Below are 24,800 nucleotides of genomic sequence, written 5' to 3'. Positions count from 1 at the left end.
GGACAGTAGCCTTCATGTTACTCAAATGTGGCCAGTCTCGAAGCCAAACTCAGCATGTAAATGCAATGCCTTCCCCCCAGCGTGGGACATGACACCCGGGGATGAGCCTCCCTGGCAACGAGGGACCACTATCAACTACCAACTGATGATGCAACTGGAAAATGACCTTATATGGAAGGTTCAATGCGGATCAGCAGAATATCCATGTCTACATAAAATACCATGACTTTAAAATGCTGTTTGACCTAAAGTAAGGGGGAAATGGAAAGGAGAAATGAGTTTATATGGCTACGAGTTTCTAAAAAAGAGTCTGGAGGCTGGCAGAAGGTTTGCCCTCATGCACAACTGAGCAGAGTCAGAGAGACAGATAAAGCAGATACAACCCCCAGATATTGGTTCCTTTGAGGGCTAAAGAGACCCATGGGAATTATGGTCATGGCCGATGGGGTTAACTACCAGGGCAGATGGCCCCTCTTTGGAAATGGTGTTTATGTGTGATGAATCTGGACTCAGATGGGATCTCCCTTCATAAGACTTTCATGCTAATGTGCTGGAGGTGCAGTTAATGTTGGGGTTTAAGATATATTTAGGGGATTTGAATCTCTGGACTGACAATGTGATAGCCAGATCCTGAGCCTCAACAGACTCCAGCACCTACAATCTGATTTATTGGACTTACCACAATCAGCTAAGATGGAGGTGAAGAAGGACAACCACCACACCATGGAGCCTAGAGTGATTACAACTGAAAATGGGAGGATTGCATCCAGCATCCAGGTGGAATCTGAGCCTCCTCTTGACATAAAGGTGCAATGGACACAACCAATCCAGTGTCCACATAGAAGAGGTGGCATTGGATTGGGAAAAGTGGACATAATGGACAAAGGGTATGGGGAAAGGCAGGAAGAGATGAGAGGTGGAGGCATCTTCGGGACATGGAGCTGCCCTGGATGGTGCTTCAGAGGTAATCACCGGACATTGTAAATCCTCACAGGGCCTACATGATGGAATAGAGGAGAGTATGGGCCATGATGTGAACCAATGTATATGAGGTGCAGAGGTGCCCAAAGATGTACTTACCAAATCCAATGGATGTGTCATGATGATGGGAACGAGTGTTGTTGGGGGGGCGGAGAGGGGGGGTGGGGGGGTGGGGTTGAATGGGACCTCACATATATATTTTTAATGTAATATTATTACAAAGTCAATAAAAAATAAAAAAATTTAAATAAAAAAAAAAAAAAAAGAATAAAGGGAAATGGGATAGAGGTGATGGGATGTTCCAGATTTTTTAGATAAAGATGTAATAACCCTAAAAAAAAAAAAAAAAAAAAAAAAAAGAAGTTGGACAGAGAGAGACACCTCTAATTTAATAATTTTAAAATGCATAATTTTGAATTTAATTAAAACAATTCTGTGTGATAAATGGCAAAGATTTAGATATGCTGAGAGGCAATAAAAAAAAGTCTAAAGAATTGATATCATTTCTCTTCCACTCCCCACCTTCGTCTCCATCCCTAATAGTAATGCCCTTCTCGCTGAGGGTCTTCACTTTCCTTGGGGAGACTGCTTTGGAGAGAGAAAATAAATAGTGAAATGGCCAAAGGGTTGACATAGAAGGAAAAACAGAGATGCTGCCCAATACCGAAAAGGAAAAGCTATAAGCTAAAAACAAGCCACTCTTAGATGAATTCTTTTCACCGTTTAAAATAATTCAGATAAAAATCATGGTATTTTCCTAGAAAAGAGAAGAACTTGCTTGGACTCCCTGGGTAGTTGTCTCAATTGCCTGTTGCTCCAATATGGAAAACTCAGCCCTCCATTTATGGGCAGGACACCTGTAAAAACCAAAACTAAGGGAAACAGACAAACATGTTTATTATATTTCTTTCAAGCTCCTTTTCTCTTAGCCCCTAGGATACCAAGATGTTCTCACTTCCATGGCCAGGTTGAGGGAGGAGGCTTTGAGATATGAATGGAGTTCTTCTTTGAAGTGGACTTCCATCCTCTTTATATTGCTCTGCCTATGGTCCTCAGATACCCAGAACATGAGTTTTAGCACTTGGACTGAGTTACAGAATGTATCTTACTTTTATTATTCACTTTTTATAATTGTGCAACATGTTAAATATACCCAATAGTATTTTACTTAGTTTTTGTTTTCAGTACATCACAATGTTATCTAAAAGTTTGAGACACCTCAGTTTTTACATCAAATAACTGTCTTACCTCCAAATATCATTTCAATATTTAAAATAAAATAGAATATTTAATGTTTTCCAGTTTACAACACCTGGTCTCCAGAGGACTTCCTTTTGTGCAGGGTTTCTTAACCAGGGGTCCATGAGCTTGAATTGAAATTTTTAAAAAAATTATTCTTGTGGGGACGTCTTGGTGTGGGTATGACATATTTATTAAATAATACACGTATAGTGTGGACTTAATAAGGGGTCTGTGGTTTTCACTTGACTCGCAAAGGGATCTGTAGAACAAAAGAGCTTATGAACCCCTGCTTTAGTGTCATAGATTGGTCCTTAATTATTGCCTTAGTGGTCCTCTCCTCTACTATTTGAGTGTCAGGGACGTATTCTGGAGAACCCATAAGCCAAGTAATAGCTCTTCAGGCACATTTGAGTAGGATTTTTTTTCCACTTCTTTTTTTTTTTTGGCCACCAAAGTTCTCCCTCTGCATTTTTTCTTCTAGCCCAGAGTCTGGTACTGATCATGCTCATTTCTTTCAGATGGAGACTATTTTACCTTTACAAGACATGAACCCATTGGAGTATGTGGGCAAATCATCCCGGTGAGTGTATCTCCTCACACCTTGTATTTATTTTCATTTGAAACCAGTTCTCTTAAAGACACATAAAACATGGACCTCAGCAATGTGTGTTTTCCATTACCGGGGGAAAAAAGTGAGCTCTTGTTGTTGACATATCTTTAACAGCCTCCCCGCAAATGCTTATTTGAACAGGTTAATAGGGTTTCAGCTCCGTTACCAGGAGTTGAGTTCTCAAGTCGTGGAATTTTCATGATTAAAATAAGCCAAGCAAAGCACAGTGTATTAATAACCTGCCCTTGATTATGGATGTCCATTCTGCTTATGGAAAATTAATGCTTTGCTGTATTTGTGTGTTTATTTTTTAGAATGGTGATTCACCATCTTTCCAGGCATATTATTTTATATGGTCTTTTAATCCCATTCTTTCCCACTGTTTCTTTTCTCAAGAATCTAGATAGAAGACACTATAGAAGACACAGCAGTACAATTAATGTCACGGTCATAATTGAAACCATGCCGGGCCGTTGTGTGTCTTGTAAAGGGAAATAGATGTAGTGCTTAGTATTTGGGTTGGAAAATTAAACATTATCCTTTCTTTTCTCCCTCTCATGCACACCCTTGGCACTATACAAAACATCATTGAACCTTCTAAAAGTAGTAATAATTCTATCAGGGATTGCATAGGAAAATTCAAACAAAACTCTCAGTGTATATAGCAAGAAGTTTTCTCTTTTAAAAATACAGGACAATAATTTAAGATAATCCTTGGCTTTGGGGCTCAAAGATTTTTGGGAGGGATTAATATTTTTTAAAAGATCCACAAGACCCAGGTTATTGTGAAATTTATTGGAGAATGAAAAAGGAAAACAAGAGACTTGGTTTATGTTCTTCTGTTCCTAAACCACCCAGGAAATCTTAGGGGATTAGAGCAGAGGTGAAGTTGTATCACCTTAATTATAGGAACACAAACCTGCTCTTCTTGCCCTTCCCCAGACTCTCAGAGTTGCGGCTTTCACTGACAGGACAAGAGCTGCTTGTCAGCCAGCTCCAGCTCAATTACTGGGCTCCAAGATTTATATACTGTAGATGGAATTAAAACATCGCTGTGGACTCCCCAGTTTATAAACAACTAAGGGGAAAAGAAATTGGGTGTTTGGTGAAGCCAAGACACTTGTATATTTTTGCAAGCTTGCCAGGGCCAGTGAGAGGCCTTCAAGGATGGCAGCTGAGATGCTTCAGGCAGAAACACGTTGTGGTTGGGGCTGAGGCCAGGAGACCAGGATTTCTGTTTTCTTTCTTAATGAAATTATCAATGACACCTGATAGTACTGAGGCTCAAGCCTGAGCTTATGACAGTGCAGGCTTAATATGCTTTTAAAATCAGTCTAAGCCATTTTAAGCCCAAAATGCATATATCCACATAAATATTTTCAGATTCCTTTAGTTTATTTTGCAGTGGAAAGGAGACAAACTAAAATTTTTGATTAGTCATCAGATGTACTTTATTTTCTGTAACAATATGTGTTTTCTGCTATTGTCTGTATGTAAAGAGAAGGTACTACCTTGAAATATACATTGACTTAAATATAATGCACAACTAGAATATTCTCTTGGTTCTTCCAAGTTGAAGAGCTTTCTTATACCAGTGTAAAAATCCAGGAATAAAAATTCCAAATGTACCAAAAAAAATTTCATGCACAAGAACTTACTGGAACTAACAAGAACTTACTGGAACTAAAAGCCTCATTGAAATTTTATTTATATGTATATAACAATTTTTGAAAAAAGCACAAAAACTCCCTTTGCACCAAATTTCTTTTGGTGGGTATTTGGAATATAGTAATTTGCTGAACACAGAGAAAAAAAGAAATTTCCAAGGTCAGTGCTCTCCCATTCTTAATGGAGTAATTAAAAATCCAAACATCTATACTTTGTGGTAGACAAGATTTATGTTGAGGACTGGTCTGAGAAATCTGAGAAGTCACAGCTTGAAAACAAAATAGTGGAGGAATATTTTTCCATCTATCAACCTTGAGTTTTTTCCTTTCAGTGGAACTTCCCCCTGCTGATGTTTGCCTGGAAAATTGCTCCAGCTCTGTGCTGTGGCAACACGGTAGTCATTAAGCCAGCAGAACAAACACCACTCAGCGCGCTCTACATGGGAGCCCTCATCAAGGAGGTAAGAAACTGACTTCAAGACTGCCTCTGACTCGCCTTCCAGTTGGGGCCTCTAGAGCATATTCCATTAAATGGGCTTCATCCACTTTCACAAACCATGTTCCCTCCACTTCTGTGTTCCTAGGCTGGCTTTCCACCGGGAGTTATCAATATTTTGCCAGGATATGGACCAACAGCTGGGGCAGCAATAGCTTCTCACGCTGGCATTGACAAGATTGCATTCACAGGGTCCACAGAGGTAGGTACCCGAGAAGCCATGGGTTGAGAACGAGTCCTGCAAATGAGTAGAGGGATTAAAAGAAACCTGAAAATAGTGGTCTTAGACTGGAGACCAAGAGACGGTGAGTACCCAGGCTGTCAAAATACGCCCTCGGTTGAACACTGTGAATGCTGAAGCAGAGGTGCACTTGGACCATTTGATGCCACAGATCTTCAAGCATTTTTTATGCCCTTTGTATGAAATCTGCCCCAGAAGAGGCTCTCCCAGGTGCTGGGGTTCTACACACTTTCAGGAGTCAAAAACAGTAATAGTAGAATCAAGTTAAGAAGGTGAAAATTTAGATTAGTCCCTGGTAAGGAATGGAATGAACATACAGCTTTCTCTTTTCATTATTTCACCAGGCCCTAGTGAGGCAGTTGGCAAATATGTCATACTATCAGGGCTGTAAGGGATGATGATATAGAGCAGGAGTCAGCAAAAGATGCCTGTACAGGGCCAGGGAGTAAATATTTTAGGCTTTGTGAGTTATATGGCCTCTGTTGCAGCTAATCTTGTTGCTCTTGTAGCACAAAAGCAACCATAAACAATATACAAACTAATGAGCCTGATTGTGTTCCAATAAACCTTTATTTATGGACACTCAAATTTGAATTTCATCTAGTTTTCCACATCATGGGCAGGTGCGGCAAGCTGACACAAAACAGGATACAACAAGAGACACAAGAAAAACACAATGAGAGACCCAATAAAGCAGGGAGCAAAGGTTCCTGGTGCCTCCTAAAGAAAAAACGAGCAAGACAGCGAGCTGATGCAATGGGCAGGTGTGGCAAGCTAACAAGAGACACAAGAAGAAAAAACATAATTAGAGACCCAACAAAGCAGGGAATGGAGGTGGCTCAAACGATTAGGTGCCTCCCTCCCACATTGAAGGTCCCAGGTTCAGTTCCTGGTGCCTCCTAAAGACACAGCACACAGCAAGTGCAAACAATGAGGGGGTGGGGAGAAATAAAATAAATCTTTAAAAACAACAACAACAACAAGCAAACAAACCAAAATAAAACAACTCAGAGGAGCCGATGTGTCTCAGTGTCTCAGTGGTTGAGCACTGGCTTCTCACATACAAGGTCCTGGGTTCAATCTCTGACCCTAGGACCTAAAAAAAAAAAAAAGAGTTTGTCTTATTTCCAAACCCTTTAATTCCAGTTGAACTTGTTACTGAAATTTTGTAATTTAAATGAAATATATAAACTAAAATATGAGTGTAAAAGGAAATTATTACTCTTATATACATTAGATTGAATGATTTGAGAAGACTTGTTAAAGGCTAAATGCTAAGAAAAACTGCAGTCAATTGGGATTGGAAAAGGTAATTGTAAAGATTGGGGAAAATTTTCCATGTAGATAATAGTATGCACTTGGATTGCTTTGTAAGTGTTTTTGAGTCCTCATTCCACTTAAAAGAAATGGAAACCAGAAATCCTAATACTGGATCATTATTATGGAAGAGTTCTTGACCCTATATCAAAAGATTAGAGAATAACCATACATAATTGTTTAAAATTAAAATGAAATATTCCATGTGAGTACCTGCTTTTTTAAACTCCTTTTGCAGTTAACTAACCAATGGTCCTGATTGAGTCCATTAAAAAGCTTCTTCTTTATTGTATTAATTTTTAGTAAAAATGAGATCCTAAAATATATCATGAACACCTTATCGTGTCTGTAACCTATAAATCTCCATTTATTTTAATAACTGCATAAGAATACTGTTTTATCAGTGTCATAGTTTAAGTAAACTTCCATTATTGAACACTTCCCAATTTTTGTTTTTTTCACAATTTTTTCCTATTATACAGACTACTGAAATAAAAATCCTTGGAGATATATACTAGATATTGTGTTAGATAAGTTCCTAGAAGTAGAATTACAAAATAAAAGAACATTTATTTTTTAACTTGCTTACCAAGAAGTCATTAGAATGGTGATTTTATTTATAAAATCTCCCTGTATTTTAAGTATGTTAATCTTTGTTGTAGAATTTTCAAATATTATTCCCAATTCATTTGCTTTTTTAGGTTTTAAAAAGTGTATTGCTTGCCATGCGCAAATTTTCAATTTGAGTTTAGTCATATTTTTTAATCCTTTTTCTTTATCGTTTCTGGGTTTTATGTCATCTTTACAGGAACCACCTCAAGATTATACAAATGGTCCTTAACATTTTCTTTCAGTACTTTCATGGTTTTGTTTTTGTTTAAATCTTTAATCTGGAGTTTATTTTAATGTATAATGAAAGGGGAGGTCTAAGTTTATTTTTTTTAATAACTGAGTGTTCAGTTATTTCAACACTATTTATTAAACAGCCTATCCCTTTGCAACTCATTTGAGCATAACATGACATTATTTGATAAATTTTCAACTATCTATCTTTATATATATATATATATATATATATATTTCTGCTTTAGGACTCATAATTTTGTCTATTCTTTCACCAGTACCAGTCTCCTTTGATTATTTAGTTTTATAAGATACTGCAATATGGTAGGTAAAATATCCTCTTATTTGACTTTTTCAAAAAATTTTTGGCTATTCTTCCCTGTTTATCTTTTCAGATGAAATTTCAAATCAATTTTCGAAGTACACTGTCTTTCCCCAAAAAATTTTTATTTGAAATTTGATTGACATTACATTATACACCTATGTTAAATTGAAAGAAAGTGCTATTGTTACCACTTTGACTTCTCATCTGGGAACACGGTATAAATCTCTTCATTTATTCGCCATGGCTTTCATCACTTATACCATCATATAGGTCTTAGGCAGTTCTTATTAAATTTATTTCTAGGGATTTAACATTTTTTCCCAAGGACATTTTAGTCAAAAAACTGGGCACCTTTTTTTTTTTAAGTCACAAATACTATTTGTTGGAAGACTATATTTGAATAGATGGAACTTAATCTTGAAGGTCAGCCAAGAAGTGGCCTAATAAGTCAGCAAGACTGTAACACTGTTTACAAGCTACTTGGGTTCAAATCTGTTTTGCCACTTAAGATTAAAAAAAAAAATTATTGTATAATATACATACATTAAAATGCACCCATTTAAATTGTTCAGTTTGTTGGGCTTTGACAAATGTATACACCCATGTAATCATCGCCCAATTCAATGTACAGAACATTTCTAGCAACCCCAGAAGTTTTATCATGCTTCTTTGCCACCAACGCCCCTCAGTCCCAGGTAAATACTAATTTTTTTAAAAATTAATTTTGCCTGTTCTCGAATTACATAGAAATGAAATAGTACAATATGTACTTTCTTGCGTCTGACTTCTTTTGTTCAGCAGTAATGCAGTTATTGATATGTTCAGATTTAAATCTTCCACTTTGATCTTTGTTTTCTATTTGTCCCATTTGTTTTTGTTCTTTTTCCTCTTTATCTTCTTTTGGACTGAGTAATTTTTAATACCCCATTTTCGCTTCTTTTTTGGATTATTACCTGTCTTAGTTTGCCACAGGGCTTCCAATGCAAAGCACCAAAATTAGTTTGGCTTTTATAATGGGAAATCTATTACGGTAAAAGCTTACTGTTCCGAAGCCAGGAAATGTCCAAATCAAGGCACCATCAGAGATGCTTTCTCACCAGGTCAGTGACCGGTGATCCTAGCAGCCTTCCACATAGCCATCAGGCAAGACAGCCAATCTGCTGGTCTCTCGCTATGTTCTATTTTTTTTTTTTTTTTATTTCTCTCCCCTTCCCCTCCTTCCCCCAGTTGTCTGCTCTCTGTGTTCATTCGCTGTGTGTTCTTCTGTGACCGCTTCTATCCTTATCAGCGGCACGGGAATCTGTGTTTCTTTTTGTTGCGTCATCTTGTTGTGTCAGCTCTCCGTGTGTGCGGCGCCATTCCTGGGCAGGCTGCACTTTCTTTCATGTTGGGCGGCTCTCCTTACAGGGTGCACTCCTTGCGTATGGGGCTCCCCTATGCAGGGGCCACCCCTCGCTATGTTCTTGAACTCAGCTGTGGAGGATCAGTCATCTCGCCCTGGGCCTCTTCTTGAGCTCAGCTGAGATCGAACTTGGAGTCCTTTCTCTCACATGGCCGGATCAAACATGGCAGCTTCCCTTCTCTCCGTGTGTCTCTGTCTCTGATTCCCCACTTAATATCAGCTCTAGTAAGAGAGGGGAGACTCAACCTTAGTCGCTCATCACTGATGTAGTCCATTCAAAAGGGTCTCAAACCCACAGGAATGGATTAGTTAAAAAGCAAAATCTTCTTTTTGGGATTCGTTAAATTCAAACTGTCACATTACTGATATCTCTTTTTTAAGTGATTGCTGTTTAGTGTCTACAATATGCATCCTAATCAGTCTGCCATTGAATCATATTATATTGATATTATTTTGCATACAGTCCCTCTATTCTTGGTGCTATTGCCCTATAGTTTACTTGTATGTATATTCTAAATCCCACAATGATTTGCTATTACTTTTGTTTTAAATAATCAAGTGGTCTTTTTTTGAGGTACTGGGGAATGAACCCAGGACCTCAGACATGGGAAACAGGTGCCCAGCCACTGAGCTACAGAGCTACATTGAGCTACTCCCCAGTGAGAGTTGGTTTTTCTGTTTGTTTGTTTGTTTGTTTAGAAAGTACTGGGGATCAAACCTGGGATCATGTACATGGGAAGCAGGCGCTTAACTACTTGAGCTACATCTGCTCCCCAAGTGTCTTTTAAATAATTTTTTAAAATGAGAAAACAAAATTATTTTATATTTTCCTGCATATTTGCCATTTCTTACCCTCCTTTGTATATACGTCCAAGTTTCTCTCTGACATAATTTTGTGTAAATACCTTCCTTTAACTTGTTTATTTATTTATTTATTTAAAGCTGGGGATTGAACCTGGGCCCTCTTATGTGGGAAGCCAGCACTCAACCACTGAGCCACATCAACTCCCCTGAGTTGGGTTTGTTTTTCTTTTTTATTTTAGGAGGCATTGGGGACCAAACCTGGTACCTTTTCATATGGGAAGCAGGATCAACCACTTGAGCCACATCCACTCCCCCCTTTAACATTTTTTTGTAGTGCAGGTTTGTGACTGGCAAATTCTCTCAGGTTTTGTTTGTCTGAAAATATCTTTGTATTCATTTTTAAATGATTTTTTATTCCAGATGTAGATTCCTAATTTGTCAGTTTTTTGTTTGTTTACTTCATTTTGTTTTACTTTAAAGAGGCCATTCTGGTTTTTTCCCCCCCCACTGGCCCTGTTTCTAATAAGGAGTCAGCAGTCATTCTTATCATTGTCCTGCTGAATAAAATGTATCTTTTTTCTCTTTTTACTATTTTTTAGCAATTTGATTAAAATGTGCCTTGTGTAGTTTTCTTTGTCCTCCTTGGGGGGTTATTGAAATTCTTGGATCTATGAATTTATAGTTTTCATAAAATTTTGAAAATTTTTGGCCAATATTTCTTCAAATGTATTTTTGCTTCCCTCTTCTGAGACTCCAGTTACATGTATATTACATCATTTGATGTTATCCCACAGGTGACTGAGGTTCTTTTCACTTATTTTCAGCCTTTTTTCTTTGCAATTTTGCTTGGATAGCTTTTATTGTTATCTTCAAGTTCACTGATCTTCAGCAAATGCATTCTCAGTACTTGTTCTTTGCCCAGTCTAGGTGTCTCGCTCACTTATGTATTCCCACATTAGCATTCAGCCGAAGACTCACCAGGACTCCTGTGCAAATTCTGGACCTTTTATCTCTGTCTGATACCTCCATTTCATCAATTCAGTGAGATTATCATATTCTGCTTTGTTTTCTCAATTCCATGCTTCAATCTAGAAAGAGCCTTCTAGTAGAAAGTTCTTCCCTTATTTGTTTCTGTAATCCCCAGCCACAGTCTCATGCTACCTGATTTCCAGTGTTTGAAGAAAGCTATTTCATATACTTTTTCTAATTGTTTTCAGTAGTAAGGCAAGTGTGGTGCCAGTGATTCTATCATGACCAGAAGTAATATCATAGCACTTTATTAATTCTGATATTGTTCTTTGACTTTCTTTCTCTAGGTTTCCTCCAAATCACCCTTTTAGTTTATCATTGCCTCAAATACAATATATTATAGTCAGCGAGCTTACAGCTTTACTTCAGTTGATATAACCTAAAGCCTTAAGAACACAACCCTAAAGACATCTGAATTCAGAAAAACCCTTAGTTTATTTGGTATAGATGTTTAATAAGTACTTTAGCCTCATAAATAACTCATTTTAAATCTCAAGCAGAGTTGATATGCTTATCGGTTTTGCATTGATTTTATTAACAGTAGTTTCAGAAGATGATGGTTTCTGATCATACGTGCAGATTTTGGGAGGTGCATTTCTCTGGAGTCCTTATGTTAGGCATTGTCTTTAGCACCTCTAGTAATACTTAAAGCGTAAGAGATATGCAGTATAAGTATTTGCTAAATGAAGGAAGGAGGAAAGACCAAATCTTAATACAAGCTTAATCTCAGAGCTAGAAAGCTATGCATCAGTGGAACACTTCCCTTTGTTAAAATGCCACAGTAACCTTGGGGATCTTTTACTTTGTAGCTATAAAATCATGGGCCAGCCACTTAATTCTGTACAAAATTAGGTTAATAATATAAGCATACATATTTCTCATGGTCGTGAGAATTAAAGGCAATACAAGCTTTGCAATACAAGCAGTAGGTAAATGTAGTTTATAACATAAATTCAGCATGCTAAGAAGGGAGAGACCTCTGGGTTTGGGTGATTTGTCAAAGCTTTAAGAGAAAGAGATCTTAATCTTTTCTATAAGATAGGTCTTGTAGGATATGGATACTTAGAGTGAAATGGGAAGAAAGCACTGTATTAAGTAATAACTGGAAGTAGGAGAGTACAGAAAGTCTTGGGGGAACTGGAGTGGAGATTGGAAAGGACATTTGGGAGGCAGATGAACCAGAAAGTAAGATTCTGCAAATCAAGCCTTTGGGAAGAATTCTAGGATAAAAAATTGAGGCCAAGTTTAGAAACCTTCCAGACAAAAAAAATCAGAAGAAAAGAAAACTATCCACCAATATTCCTAATGAATATAGATAGAAAAGTCTTCAACAAAATACTAGCCAACAGAATCCAGAAACATATAGAAAATATTATACACCATGACCAAGTGAGATTTGTCCTATGAATGCAGGGTTGGTTTAACATCAGAAATCAATATAATACTCCATATTATTAGAATAAAGGACAAAAACCACATGATCATCTCAAGTGACACAGAGAAAACATTTCACAGAATTCAACACCATGCAGAAACTTGTATACAAATATTCCTAGCATCATTATTCAGAATAGCTAAAAGTGGAAACAGTCTAAATGTCCATCAGTGGATAAATGGATAAACAGTGACTTACCTATATAAGGGAATATGATTCATCCATCACAAGGATTGTAGTAAAGATGTATGGCCCAGCATGGATGAACCTTGAAACCTTGAAAACATTGTAAATGAAAGAAACCGGTCATGCAAACCTATAGAAACAGAAAGCAGATTAGTGGATGCCAAGAACTAGGTAGAGGGGAGAATGGGGAATGACTGCAAATAGAAATAGGCTTCCTTTTGGGGGTGATGAAATGTTCTAGAATTAGGTAATGGTAATTGTTGTGATAGTTGTACAACTCTGGGACTACAGAAAAAAACCACTGAATTGTACACTATGAGTGAATTTTATGGTATCTGAATTATATCTCAATAAAGTTGTTAAAATGGAAGATTTTTTTTAAAGTGTAGAAGGCCTTAAATAGTAGCTATTAATGTCTAACATTGATTGAGCATTTTCTATGTGTCAGGCACCTGCTAGATGCTTTGCATACATCATCTCACTTCACCTTCACAACAACTCTAGGAGTTATGCAGAAGAGGAAAGTATGGATGGGAGAGGTTGAATTACCTGTCCATTCACACACACTAGTAAGTAGTAGGGTTAAGAGCCAGAGCCAGAGCCTGTACTCCAAATCACAGTGCTATACTGCCTCTCTGACTGAGGGATTCATCCCCAAATAGGAGGAAGCCATTAAAAATTAGGAATGACATAACAAAGAGACTACTAAGGAAGGAAGGATAATCTCTCAGTGGAACATCCTTCACTGACAGAATGGTCAAGTGTCTAATTTTAAGGGATTATAGACACTATGTTCCAACTCAATTTTTACCTTTTTTTCTAAAATTTGCTTTAAATTGTCCCTTTAAATCTCATTTAACACATTGTAGGGCTTCTATCTGATAATCTCCGATACAGGACTTAAAGTTTTAAACCCAAGCTCTTGAAGTCAGTTCCACAAATATTTATTGTTTGTTTGTTTCTTTCTTTTTGTTTTTGTTTTTCCACAAATATTTATTGAGCACTTATTAAATGAATGCCAAGCATTGGGTTGAACCTTAGAGATGATGCAAAGGTGAGATCTTGTGAAATTCAGTCTACCCCAGGCAAAAGTCTGTCAATAGTTAACTAGCAACGAGGTGTGTATGGGAGCATGAAAGAAGAGAAGAATAATTCTGTACCATTTTACTTTCAAATTTCCCGATTTTGAAGTTGTCCTTGTTTGACATGGCTTACAAATGTATCTGAGAATCAAGGAGAAATGTCGTTAGTTCAAGATACTTAAATTTGAACAAAAAGTGACTTTGCTAAAAGATAATATAAGATCTACATCTTAATTCCATAGTTGTTAACATGCACATCAGGAAAATTTTGGGTCTACCTTCCTTTTCTCTTACCACTAATCTCTTTAGAGAAAACAAAGTTGTAGTGGTATGGGATCCAGAGCATAGAAAGAAAGTAGAGGAAAGGGATGCCAGCTGTGGAGACCCTTGTGAATGATATATTGCTAGGTTTTGGCAGATAATCAACAAATACTGCTATCATTCAATTCTCAGAATCATTTCCCTTGCCTGATATTAAGGACCATCACTATCAAGAAAGTTTGATACCTATTTTGCTGAACTGCTGAATCGGGTATTAGGTTTCACTGTTGCCTCTCATTAGCAAATGCAGTTTTCATTTTTTTGTGATTCCAGGCAGCTCTATTTTTAGCAAGCTTTTAAACTCCAGAGGTGTGGCTTTTATACTAATTCAGTATCTATCTATCCTTAAAAGTTTCTTTAATTGGAAATGAAAAGCCTTATCTCTATAAACTCTGAGAAACTAAACCCCAACAGATGGGACATATTGATGAGTTAATGTCTATCTTATTTCCTGGTGCACTGAACACTTGGTAGAGTGAACCAATTCTGGACACTACATGCTCAATGACGGCGAAACACCTAATTTCAGTGTTCTAGTGAAAGTATTTAATACAGGGACACGAAATTGTGCAAAGTTTAGGTAAAATATTAGATTTCCCTCTGCGACTGTTTCCCATAAACCCTCTTTTTACTCCTCAGATTATAATACTGTCAACCACATTCGGGTCGTGTCCATTTCCATCTACGAAACTATTCCAGTGGCTTATCATAAGCAAAAGGAGTTCCTTAGCCGAATGGTTAATGATCCATCTGATGAGGGAAAAAAGTCATGGTTGTAGAATTTTGCATTATTTAGGATGTTTAGAGCTTTAATTTGGTTCTGTTTAAGTTAATTTAGCTTTTTTTTGGGGGGGGGGGGACTCCTGAAAGGAAAATACAGTACTCATATCTCTGCTAAATGAAAGCTTACAAGAACTCTATCACAATACCATTCTTTGCCTCTCTCAAAGAGAAAAAAAAGCTAGAGGAAATCACAGCTTTTTCAGTAAGAAATTTCGAACATCTCCAAAGTATACCAAAAGCAATTTAGGCTAAATAAGATATGTCAGATCCATATCAGAAAACCAGACATAATTTAAACATTTATTATTATGGTTGTATGGGTTTGTTCACAGTACATGTTATTACTTAATCTTTCCAGCCTCAGATCTGTAGATTGGGGGTGATTGTACCAACTTTATGGAGTGACTGTGAGGGCAAAATTAGCTGAATATACAAAGTGCTTAGCACAGAGCCTAGTATTTAGTAAATTCTCAGTAAATGTTACCTGTCATTGTTTACAAATTTACTTTAAAATGAAAGTTATAACACAATTTATGTTTGGGGATGTGTGGTATAATAGAAAGGGCACTGGATTCAAATGTCTTTGGATGAATTCTCAGTTCTCCTGTTGTGTACCTTTGGCAAATTATTTAGTCTCTCTGATCCTAATTGCTTCATCCACTAAAGGGGCTATAAATAACTCCTGTCAGCTTTTATTGTGGATTAATTAAGATAATATATTTGAAAGTTCCAATTATATTGCTTGGCATATTTTAAGAACTTAGTGGTTAGTAGTTGAATCTGAAATTTCCATTTGCAAATAATTTGCCTGTTGAAAACTAATTCCTGCTCTCCTTTGGCAGTTTTACTTCCCTTTTGTTTGTTTTGTGGCTTTTATAAATATTTTACAAATACTTTTATCTTCTAATAAATGTTTACTTTTTGGTGTTTGCTGTTTTATTTCACTTTTTTGGAAGATCGCCTGGGTGCTTGCTTGGATAAACTAAATTTGAATCCTTTTTCTTTTTTAGATGGAATATATACTAGATTTAGAAAGCAGGGCTGAAAGAGAATGCCTGATACCTATAAAGGACCTCTTTTAGGATTCCTTGCCTATGGCCTAGAATTGGGGCACTTCTTCACCAATCTTTGCTTGCCAGAACTGAATCCTAGTTTAGGGGAAAATTTCTTTGCAGAAAAGTATAGTTGTTTTTCAGCAGTTGTTCAAGGACCACTTGATTCAAAGCCACCTACAGTGATGGGAGTGGTGAGGGCAGAGGCACTTACTAAAGTGCACATTCCCAGACCCCATCCATGATCTTCGGAATCAGAACATTGGAATATGTGGTTCAGGAATTTTCATTTTATTAAGCTCTCCTAGTCATTAATGTTAAAGAATTACTAGTTGACACAAAATTTGCATAGGTGCTCCTACACCAGAATATGTTCCCAGGCCCATTTAAGGAAAAAATCCATGGCTATAAGCTTATTAATCCATGCTCAAACAAAAGATTTGTGTAAAATGGCAGGTACCGCTCAAATTGTCTACTATGTCTACAGTTTCATTCCAGCAGTAATAGTTCTCCTAAGCATCTTAAGGAAAAAATTAATTCAGTTATCGGTTTAACATAGCAATGACGTGGTCCAAAGCATCCCCTACACCCATGAATTACTCAACAAAGAAAACCAAAAAGGCCAGTATTTTATTAAATGTTTCCAAACATTTCTAAATGTTCACGCACACAACAAAACAGAGTTCTATTTTGATTCTATTTTACCAGAAAGAAGCTGTTAACTCATACAATGCAACTGTAAAATAGTAAATTTATTTCCATCAGCTACATTCATTAACAAGTAATACTGGAACTCCCATACCTTTTTTCAGTCTGTGTCCAAGTCTAATGCACTATATTTCCCCTCATTCCTGCTCCTTATGTCCTGGGGTAGCCCTTGAGCCCAGCAGGGTACTAATGGGCTTTCTAGCTGCAAAAGAAGGATAACTTGGATAATCTTAAAAGTAATTGTCCCTTTTCATCTAGTAAGCATTTGGATTCCCTACTGTGTGGCAGGTTCTGGTGTACAAGGTCACCCCTTACTTCACACATGAAGAACCTGAGGCTTACCCACACAGAGCATAGAGCTAATTCTCGGTAAAATCACCAAAATTCTTTATGAACTTATTCTTCCCTCTCCTCTCTGTGTTCCAAGCCTATTCCCCAGAGGATTTTGTAAGTTTAGCACAGCTCCAATGCCATGGCATGGCACCGTCATACCCCCTTCTACACATCTTGTTCAAGGAAGCCAGAAAATCGGCTGATGAATTCCTAAGAAATTTCACTTTACAGGCTTGGCTGATCAGTTTTCCTCATTAGCTCTTTTCGTTGACTTAGCCCTTATCTGCATAAAACCAGTATTTCCTAGGGAAGTTTCAAGTTTCATTCAAGTTATATATATGGATTTCTGAACTTGGTAATTTACCACCATTTCCCACTCCAGCCCTCTTCCTCCCCCATAAAACCATTGATATAAATGGGATTTTTTTCACTTATAGTAAACTAACTGATCAGTTTGGATCGATTTAGATTTTTAATAAGCAATATAATCAAATGAGTGAATCAACAGCATTTCATTTAGGATCTTTCCCAGAAACAACTATTATCCTCTCTTTTTAGCTCCAAACTTCTGTTTCAAACTGCATGGTGGACATCTCTACCAGGGTGTCCATCACCTACCAGACTCCTTAGAGTAACAAACCCTCACAAACTTCATCTCCTGCACCTTCCTCTCAATATGGCCTTATCAGACTGCTTGCAAATCCCACAATATGATGTGACATTTCACATTTCTGTGACTTTGCACATGCCATTTGTTAGGGATTGAATCATGTCCCCACAGAAGGCATGTTAAGGTCCCAACCCCTGGTGCTGCTATGTATGACAAATACTTACACTGTGGAAACAGCTTTGGAATTGGGTAATGGGCAGAGGCTGAAAGAATTGTGAGGTGCTTGACAGAAAAAGCTTAGACCGTTTTGAAGAGACTGGTGGTAGAAATATGGACATTAAGGATACTTTCAATGAAGCCTTAGAAGGAAATGATGAACGTGTCATTGGAAATTGGGAGTGATCCTTGTTATAAAGTGTCACAGAACTTGGCAAAATTGTATTCTAATGTCAAATTGTGGAACTTGGCTTTTTAGCTGAGGAGATTTCCAAGCTAAATATGGAAGGTACAGCCTTGCATCTTCTTGAAGCTTACAGTAAAATATGAGAGGAAAGGGATAAGCTGAGAACTGAACTCTTAAGCACAAAGAAACAAGAAGTTGATGGTTCAGAACACTCTGACCCTATCCAGATTGTGTACTCTGAGACTAGGGGTGGAAACAATTCTTTTGGGAAGTGAGTCTCCATAGGACAGGGCAACATGTAAAAGTTTAACTGAACAACCCTTTGCTAAAGAAGGTGTGGCTGAACATGGAACCAGTCAGCCATTTAATTGGAAGTCAGGATTGGAAACACAGTTACCCAGGAGGAATCTGTGGAAAGTTCTATTGTCTAATGGTTTGGACTGCTTGAGCTGCATGCAAAGCTGACAAGGTTTTTGCAAAATTTGTATGATCAGAACCACTGCCAGCCTGGACTGAAATGGACAGAGAAGAGACAAAGGAAGAATGAATTCAAGGGCAAAACACAAACATCTGAACTGAAAAATCACCTCAGGCCAAGAGAGAGGGCCCACCCAATTGTGTGAAAGGGCAGGTCTGCTCCTGTGCTTGGAGGGGCCAGCCATCTACCTTGGTGCTTGGAGGAGGCAGGCCAAGCACCACATTGTTCAGAGAAACTGCCATTACCCTAATGCTTGGAGATGAAGGAACTTGTGCCCCAGCGTTCAGGGAGCATGGAGCCACCATCCCAGTGCTTGGAGATGGAGGGGCCTATGCCCCAGCATTCAGGTAGAACATGGCTACTGCACAAGTGCTTGAAAGGGGTGGGGCTAATGCACTGTCAGGCATGGAGGACAAAGAATCAAGCCACAAAGGGCTCTCAGACCATGAGATATCAGGGAGTTTGCCCTGCTGGGCTTTGGACTTGTTTGAGGCCCATAACCTCTGTTCTTCCAATTTCTCCCTTCTGGAATGGAATGTTTATCCTATGCCTGTTCCACCATTGTATACTTGAAGCAGATAACTTGCTTTCTAGGCTTTACAGGTCCACAGAGGGAGAGGAATTTTGCCCCAGAACCAACCACTTCCATACCTGACCTAGATGAGACTTTGAACATAGCTTTGTTCTAAAATGGCTTAAAACTTTTGGGATGCTGTGATGGAATGAATGTCTTTTGCCTATGGGAGAAACATGTCTTTTTGGGGTCCAGAGGGCTGTTGGGGATTGAATCATGCCTCCCATAAAAGGTATATCCAGGCCCCAACCCCTGATCCTGTGGGTGTGAACCCATTTGTAAATTTGTCCTTTGAAGATGTTATCAGCTGAAGCATGCCCAAACTGAATGAGGGTGGACCTTAATTCAATATGCCTGAAGTCCTTGTAAGTAATGGAAATTGGACACAGAAGCGAGAAGCCAGAAGCTGAAGTCAATGGACCCAGTAGAGAAAGGAGAAGGCGCTGCCCAGGTGCTTTGCCATGTGATGGAAAAGCCAAGGAACCCCCACCAAAGATTGCCAGCCAGTGAGAAGATACTAACCCTAGGAGGAAGCAAGCCTTCTAACCTCTGAAAACATGAGCCAGTAAATCCCTGATGTTAAAACCAGCGCACGTGAGGTATTTGTTTTAGCAGGTAGGAAACTAAGCTACCATTTCTTCTGCCTGAAATGACTTCGCTTTCCTTATCTACAGGGTGAGTCCTTAAGGTATAATTAGCATGACTCTTATTTAGATTTGTAATCTCATACATTACCTCCTTTTAGTGGAAATTATCCTTTTCTTTTCTTGGCCTCTGATCTGTTTGTTCTTTTCAACGCATTTTTTTCTTGTCACTTTTTTTCTTTACCTTTCAGGCTTTAATTATTTTTAATTTGATTAATTTATTCCTAATGCATTTGACTTTAATTAAAACTATTAAGTCATAATTTAAATAGTTAGGAACATTCAGTATAGTCTCCCCACCAGTAGTCCACAAAGGACAACAAAGAGATGTATGGTACAATTGCTCTAATAAGGTAGCATTTTTATTGTTTAATGTAATCTCTATTAACAGCTCTATTAAGGTATAATTAATAAATAATACATTTCACATATTTAGAGTTTACAATTTGCTACGTCTTGTCAGATATATCCAATTGTGAAACCCATCACCACCGTTAAGATGGTAAACATATCCATCACCCGCGAAAGTTCCTAGTGCCCCTTGGTAATTCCTCCCTCCCATCCCTTTCTCCACCCACCCACCCCCATCCCTAGGCAATCACTGATCAGCTTTCTGGCTTTGTAGATTGTCTGCATTTTCTAGAATTTTATATAAATGGAAATATACAGTATGTATTCTTTTTTTGGCCTGACTTCTTTCATTCAGCACAATTATTTTGAAATCCATTTGTGTTGTTGCAAATGTTAATAATAGTTCATTCCTTTTTATTGCTGAATAGTAATCCATTTTATGGATATACCACAATTTGTCTGTTTACCTGTTGATAGACATTTGAGTTATTTCCAGTTTGGGGCTATTACAAATAAAAACTGATATGGTGTTGTATGAAAGGAGAGAAGGTTAGCACTCCCCTTGACAAGGATGGAAGAGGCCCTCGGGCCTGTACAACATGCATACGGTTAAGGCATTGCCACCTACTTCGTGGCATCTAACCACTGTTTTTGGGACCTCACATATATATTTTTAATGTAATATTATTACAAAGTCAATAAAAAATAAAAAAATTTAAAAAAAAACAAAAAAAAACTGATATGAACATTCATGTTCAAGTCTTTGTATGAACATATTTGTTTCTCTTGGGTAAATACCCAGGAGCAGAATGACTGGATTATGTAGTCCATTAAGAAACTCCCAAGAGGTTTTCTAAAGTGATTGCACCATCTTACATTCTTACCAGCAATGTATAAGACATCCAACTTCTCCATATCCTCACCAACATTTGATATGGTCAGCCTTTTTCATTTTAGCCATTCCAATAGGTTTACAGTGTTTCCTCAGTGTTATTTTAATTTCCATTTCCCTAATGTTGAGCATCTTTTCAAGTGGATGTTTGTCATATCTTCTTTGGTGCAGTGACTTTTAATCTTTTGCCCATTTTTATTGGGTTATTTTCTTATTGTTGAATTTTTTTAAAATTTATTTTATTTCTTTATCCCTGCCCCCCCCACCCCTGTGTGGCTTACTTGCTCTCTGCTCTCTGTGTCCATTCACTGTATGTTCTTCTGTGTCTGCTTGTCTCCCTTTGTTGCATCATCTTTGCTGCACCAGCTCTCCACGGGCGCGGGCCGTCAGCTCTCCGCAGGCATGGGCCAGCTTGCCTTTTTGTATATTCTGGATCAATCTTTATCAGATATATACTTTACAAATATCTTCTCCCAGGCTGTGGTTTATCTTTTCATTCTCTTTTGAAGAGCAGAGTCTTTGACAAGCAGGCATTCTTAATTTTGAAGTCATCCACTTTATCATTTTTTTCTTTTATAGGTCATGCTTTTTATGTTGTATCTAAGAATTCTTTGCCTAACTTAAGATCTCAAAGATTTTCTCTTATGTTTCTTCTAGAAATTTTATAGTTGTGTTTTACATTTAGGTTTGTGTTTTAGTTTGCCAAATACCTGCTAAAGCAAAGTACCAGAAATGCGTTGGCTTTTATAAAGGTGTAAAAGTTTACAGTTCCAAGACTGTGGAAAGTCCAAACTGAGGTACCTTCAGAGATGCTTTCTCACCAAAGTCAGCTACTGTTGATCCTGCAGTATTGCTGTGTGGTGAAGTAAGATGGCTGCCAATCTCTGCTGGAGTTTCAGCTTTCCCCTCTGGGCTCACCATCTCCTCTTGAGCTGCCCTTGGGCCCAGCCTCCTGGGGCTTCATGCTTAATGGCTCGTCTCTCTTAACAGGGCAGGATCAACATGGTGGCTTCCTTTTTCTGTGTCTGCCTGAGTCTTTCTCTGTGTTTATGTTTAAATCAGATGCAGCAAGGGGGCAGAGATTCAACTTGAGTCATGCCTGTCTGACATAGTACAATCAAAAGCCATAAAGCAATCTTATCAAGTAATCTAATCAAAGGCCCTTAGCTGAATTTAATGCAATCGGAGGTTATCACATCCAAAGGAATAGGTTAGTTTACAAACATAATCATTCTCTTTGCGGATTTTTAAAATAATTTCAAACTGCCATAGTCTATGATCCATTTTGAGTTGATTTTGTGTATGTTATGAGTTTATGGATCAAAGTTCTTTTTGAATATGGATGAAAATATTTCCAGCACTATTTCCTGAAAGAACTATCCTTTCACTACCGAGTTGCCTTTGCTCCTTTCTCAAGCTTCAGTTGTCCATATTTGTCTGGGCTTATTTCTGGACTCTATTCTGTTCCATTAATCTATGTGTCTGTCCCTTTGCCAATACCATACTATCTTGTTTTCCTGCAGGTTTATAACAACATAGGAAATTCTTTATCATTACAGGAAGCACATTAAAAACTGAATATGTAATCTTCAAAGATGCAGATATATAATGGTGATCTGAGAAAGAGAGAGGGGAGACTCTGAGAAAGACAATGAAGTGGAAGGTGACCCTGTGAGGTGTCTCGCTCTTAAGAATACTCATGACAGTAAGTTAGCTTATTGCAATATGCAGAGAGCAAGTTTTCAGCTAAATTTTCCCAACAGCATCTACATTTGATACATCCTTCTCTCTCGAGAAACCTACATTCATGTGGAGGGGAACTAATCCCATGGCCTCGAAAGTATCCCCTAGTTTCTTCTCTGGAATGACATCATTGGCAGACAGTAAGGGACGCCTGACAGAAGTATTTGTCTAGTAAATGAAAACCAACATACAATTATCCATATTCATGGTGGGGTTATGGAGAATTTTCACAGGCAAATCAAATGATCACAAAGTCCCCAAACCTCTTTTCAGCTTTTAGTTTTTTATTTCTTTACCCATCTATCCTTTTGCACTTAGTAGGCTACTTGGGAAATTGTATATATTCTTCCAGGGTGAACATGCCATTTAATTATGGATTTGACCATGGCTCCTATTATGATTACTTCAGAGAGATGAGACTTACTGATATGCAACAAGATGTCTGGAATAGTCAACAACAAGAAGCTTATTTGTGCTGGCCATTTTCCATTTTTCATTAGCAAAAGGACTTTCAAAAGCAAACAGATTCTCAGATTAAAGATAGGATTAATTTCTCCTTATACAGCTAAATACATAAGCAATGCGTGTAAATATTTAATAAGTGAATATGAAAGGACTCTTATAAACATAGAGTCAATAAACAGTCTCAATAAAGTACAGGAAAACAGTTTGCATTTCGCTTGGTAGGGTGTTTTCTTTATTCAGTTAGATTAACAAACCATGATTTCATCATTAGTCAACAAGACAGTAGAGAGACCATCAAAGCAAACTACAGGAGAGTCCAGATTGAGTCATGCCAAACAAATGTTTGTAGCTAACAGCTGTATTATCACTGATTCTAATTTACACAGCCGGGGTTCCCCTTTCATTTCCTAAGTGAGATGAATGTCATGTTCCATGATAAAGACACTATGTCTGCTGCTTGAGTAATGAATCGTGTCAACTCTCACCTCTGCATAGCCTCGTCCCTCTTTGTAGGTTGGAGAAGTTACCTGCTACAATTTTAAACATTTTTTATAAATAGCTTGTAGGCTCTTTTTCTAAGGTTGTATGAGTCCACTACTGAATCACCCAGCATTTGAATAAAAAATACTGAGTTTGGTGTGACAGAACCTTTGGATGTACAGGCTTTAAATTATTAGTTTCCTTCTTTTGTTTTCTTTTTTACACTTAAAACTGAAGGACAAGAAAAATATGCTATCTTCTCTGCCTTTTGGATGAGATTCCTGGTTTACTCTACAACTCTGCTTAATCAAAGATGCTGCAGTAACTTTCTCTCCTTAGTTCATTCTGAGTATGAAGAGATCCTAAGATGTCCATCCTTTTGGCTCAGCTGGTTTGTGGAACATATAGTACTTTTGATTTGAATACTGTATACTTATTCTTGTCAAAGTAGACCAAGAAATCAAAATCTTGATTTTTGTGTTCATCTGAAATAGAAAGGAGTCTTGTGTAACAAAAGTATGGCTAAGTACAGGCAGTTCTAGAGTATCTGTTAGTCATGACTAGATAGTATATTTAACTCATAGCATTATAGTATGTTGAACTTATCATCCTACTTACAGCAGAGGGGACCTAATTCCCAGGAGAACATCTGGAGAAAAGCAGTTTCAACCACAGAGAGAAGCTCTGGTGGAGTCAAAGGAACCCTAGGTCTGATGTCAGCATTCTGGTCCAGTCCTGGCTCTGCCACTCTATGCCACTCTATGACTTGCTTGTTAGCAAGTCATTTCTTGACCTCTCTGAGCCTTCATTTTTTGCTGTTGTTTTTTTTTTTTAACTGCCAAATGGGGTAGTAATTCTTGCCTTACAGGATTGTTGCAAAGATTAAATAGCATACAGCTTGTGAGTATAGGTGCTCAATAAATGATAACATTAAACAATTGTACAGTAGAACCAAAGATGAAAAGTTAGAGACAATTATGAGAACAATATCCTTATATATTATTTAATTCCATGGTTCTTAACCCTAGCAGTGCATTAGAATCTTTTGGGGAACTTTTTAAAAATCTCCTTACCTATGTGCCCCTCACTAGACTAAGATCATCAGAATCTCTGAAGATGAACCCAGACATAGAAAACCTTGAAGAGAGCTCTGGTATTTCAAAGGTGCAGCCAGTTTTAGAAGCATTGAAACCATCCCCTTCATTAGAGAGAAGGAAATTAAAGGCAAAGATAAGTATGAGGGAAGCTCACGATCGTTCTGCTAGTTATGGCAAAGCCAAGCCTTGGATATAGACATTCTGTG

General features: G+C 37.7%; 1 protein-coding gene and 1 non-coding gene across 2 annotated transcripts in view; both read left to right on the top strand.

The window, feature by feature from the left end:
- Window positions 1–24,800, top strand: part of ALDH1A2 (aldehyde dehydrogenase 1 family member A2) — a 98,372-nt gene that overhangs the window by 50,716 nt on the left and 22,856 nt on the right. Inside the window, exons 5-7 of the mRNA XM_023587219.3 lie at window positions 2,742–2,803; window positions 4,833–4,961; window positions 5,085–5,198. Of these exons, the coding sequence (XP_023442987.1) occupies window positions 2,742–2,803; window positions 4,833–4,961; window positions 5,085–5,198 (305 nt within the window). The remainder of the gene's footprint in view (window positions 1–2,741; window positions 2,804–4,832; window positions 4,962–5,084; window positions 5,199–24,800) is intronic.
- LOC111765345 (U6atac minor spliceosomal RNA) lies at window positions 20,445–20,571 on the top strand. The gene has a single exon (XR_002797720.1). It is a non-coding gene; the product is annotated as a U6atac minor spliceosomal RNA (small nuclear RNA).

Source organism: Dasypus novemcinctus, chromosome 3, assembly GCF_030445035.2.
Source record: "Dasypus novemcinctus isolate mDasNov1 chromosome 3, mDasNov1.1.hap2, whole genome shotgun sequence".
Lineage (NCBI taxonomy): Eukaryota > Metazoa > Chordata > Mammalia > Cingulata > Dasypodidae > Dasypus > Dasypus novemcinctus.
The sequence above is the reverse complement of the archived record's forward strand: the minus strand, read 5'-3'. Positions and strand labels throughout refer to the sequence as shown.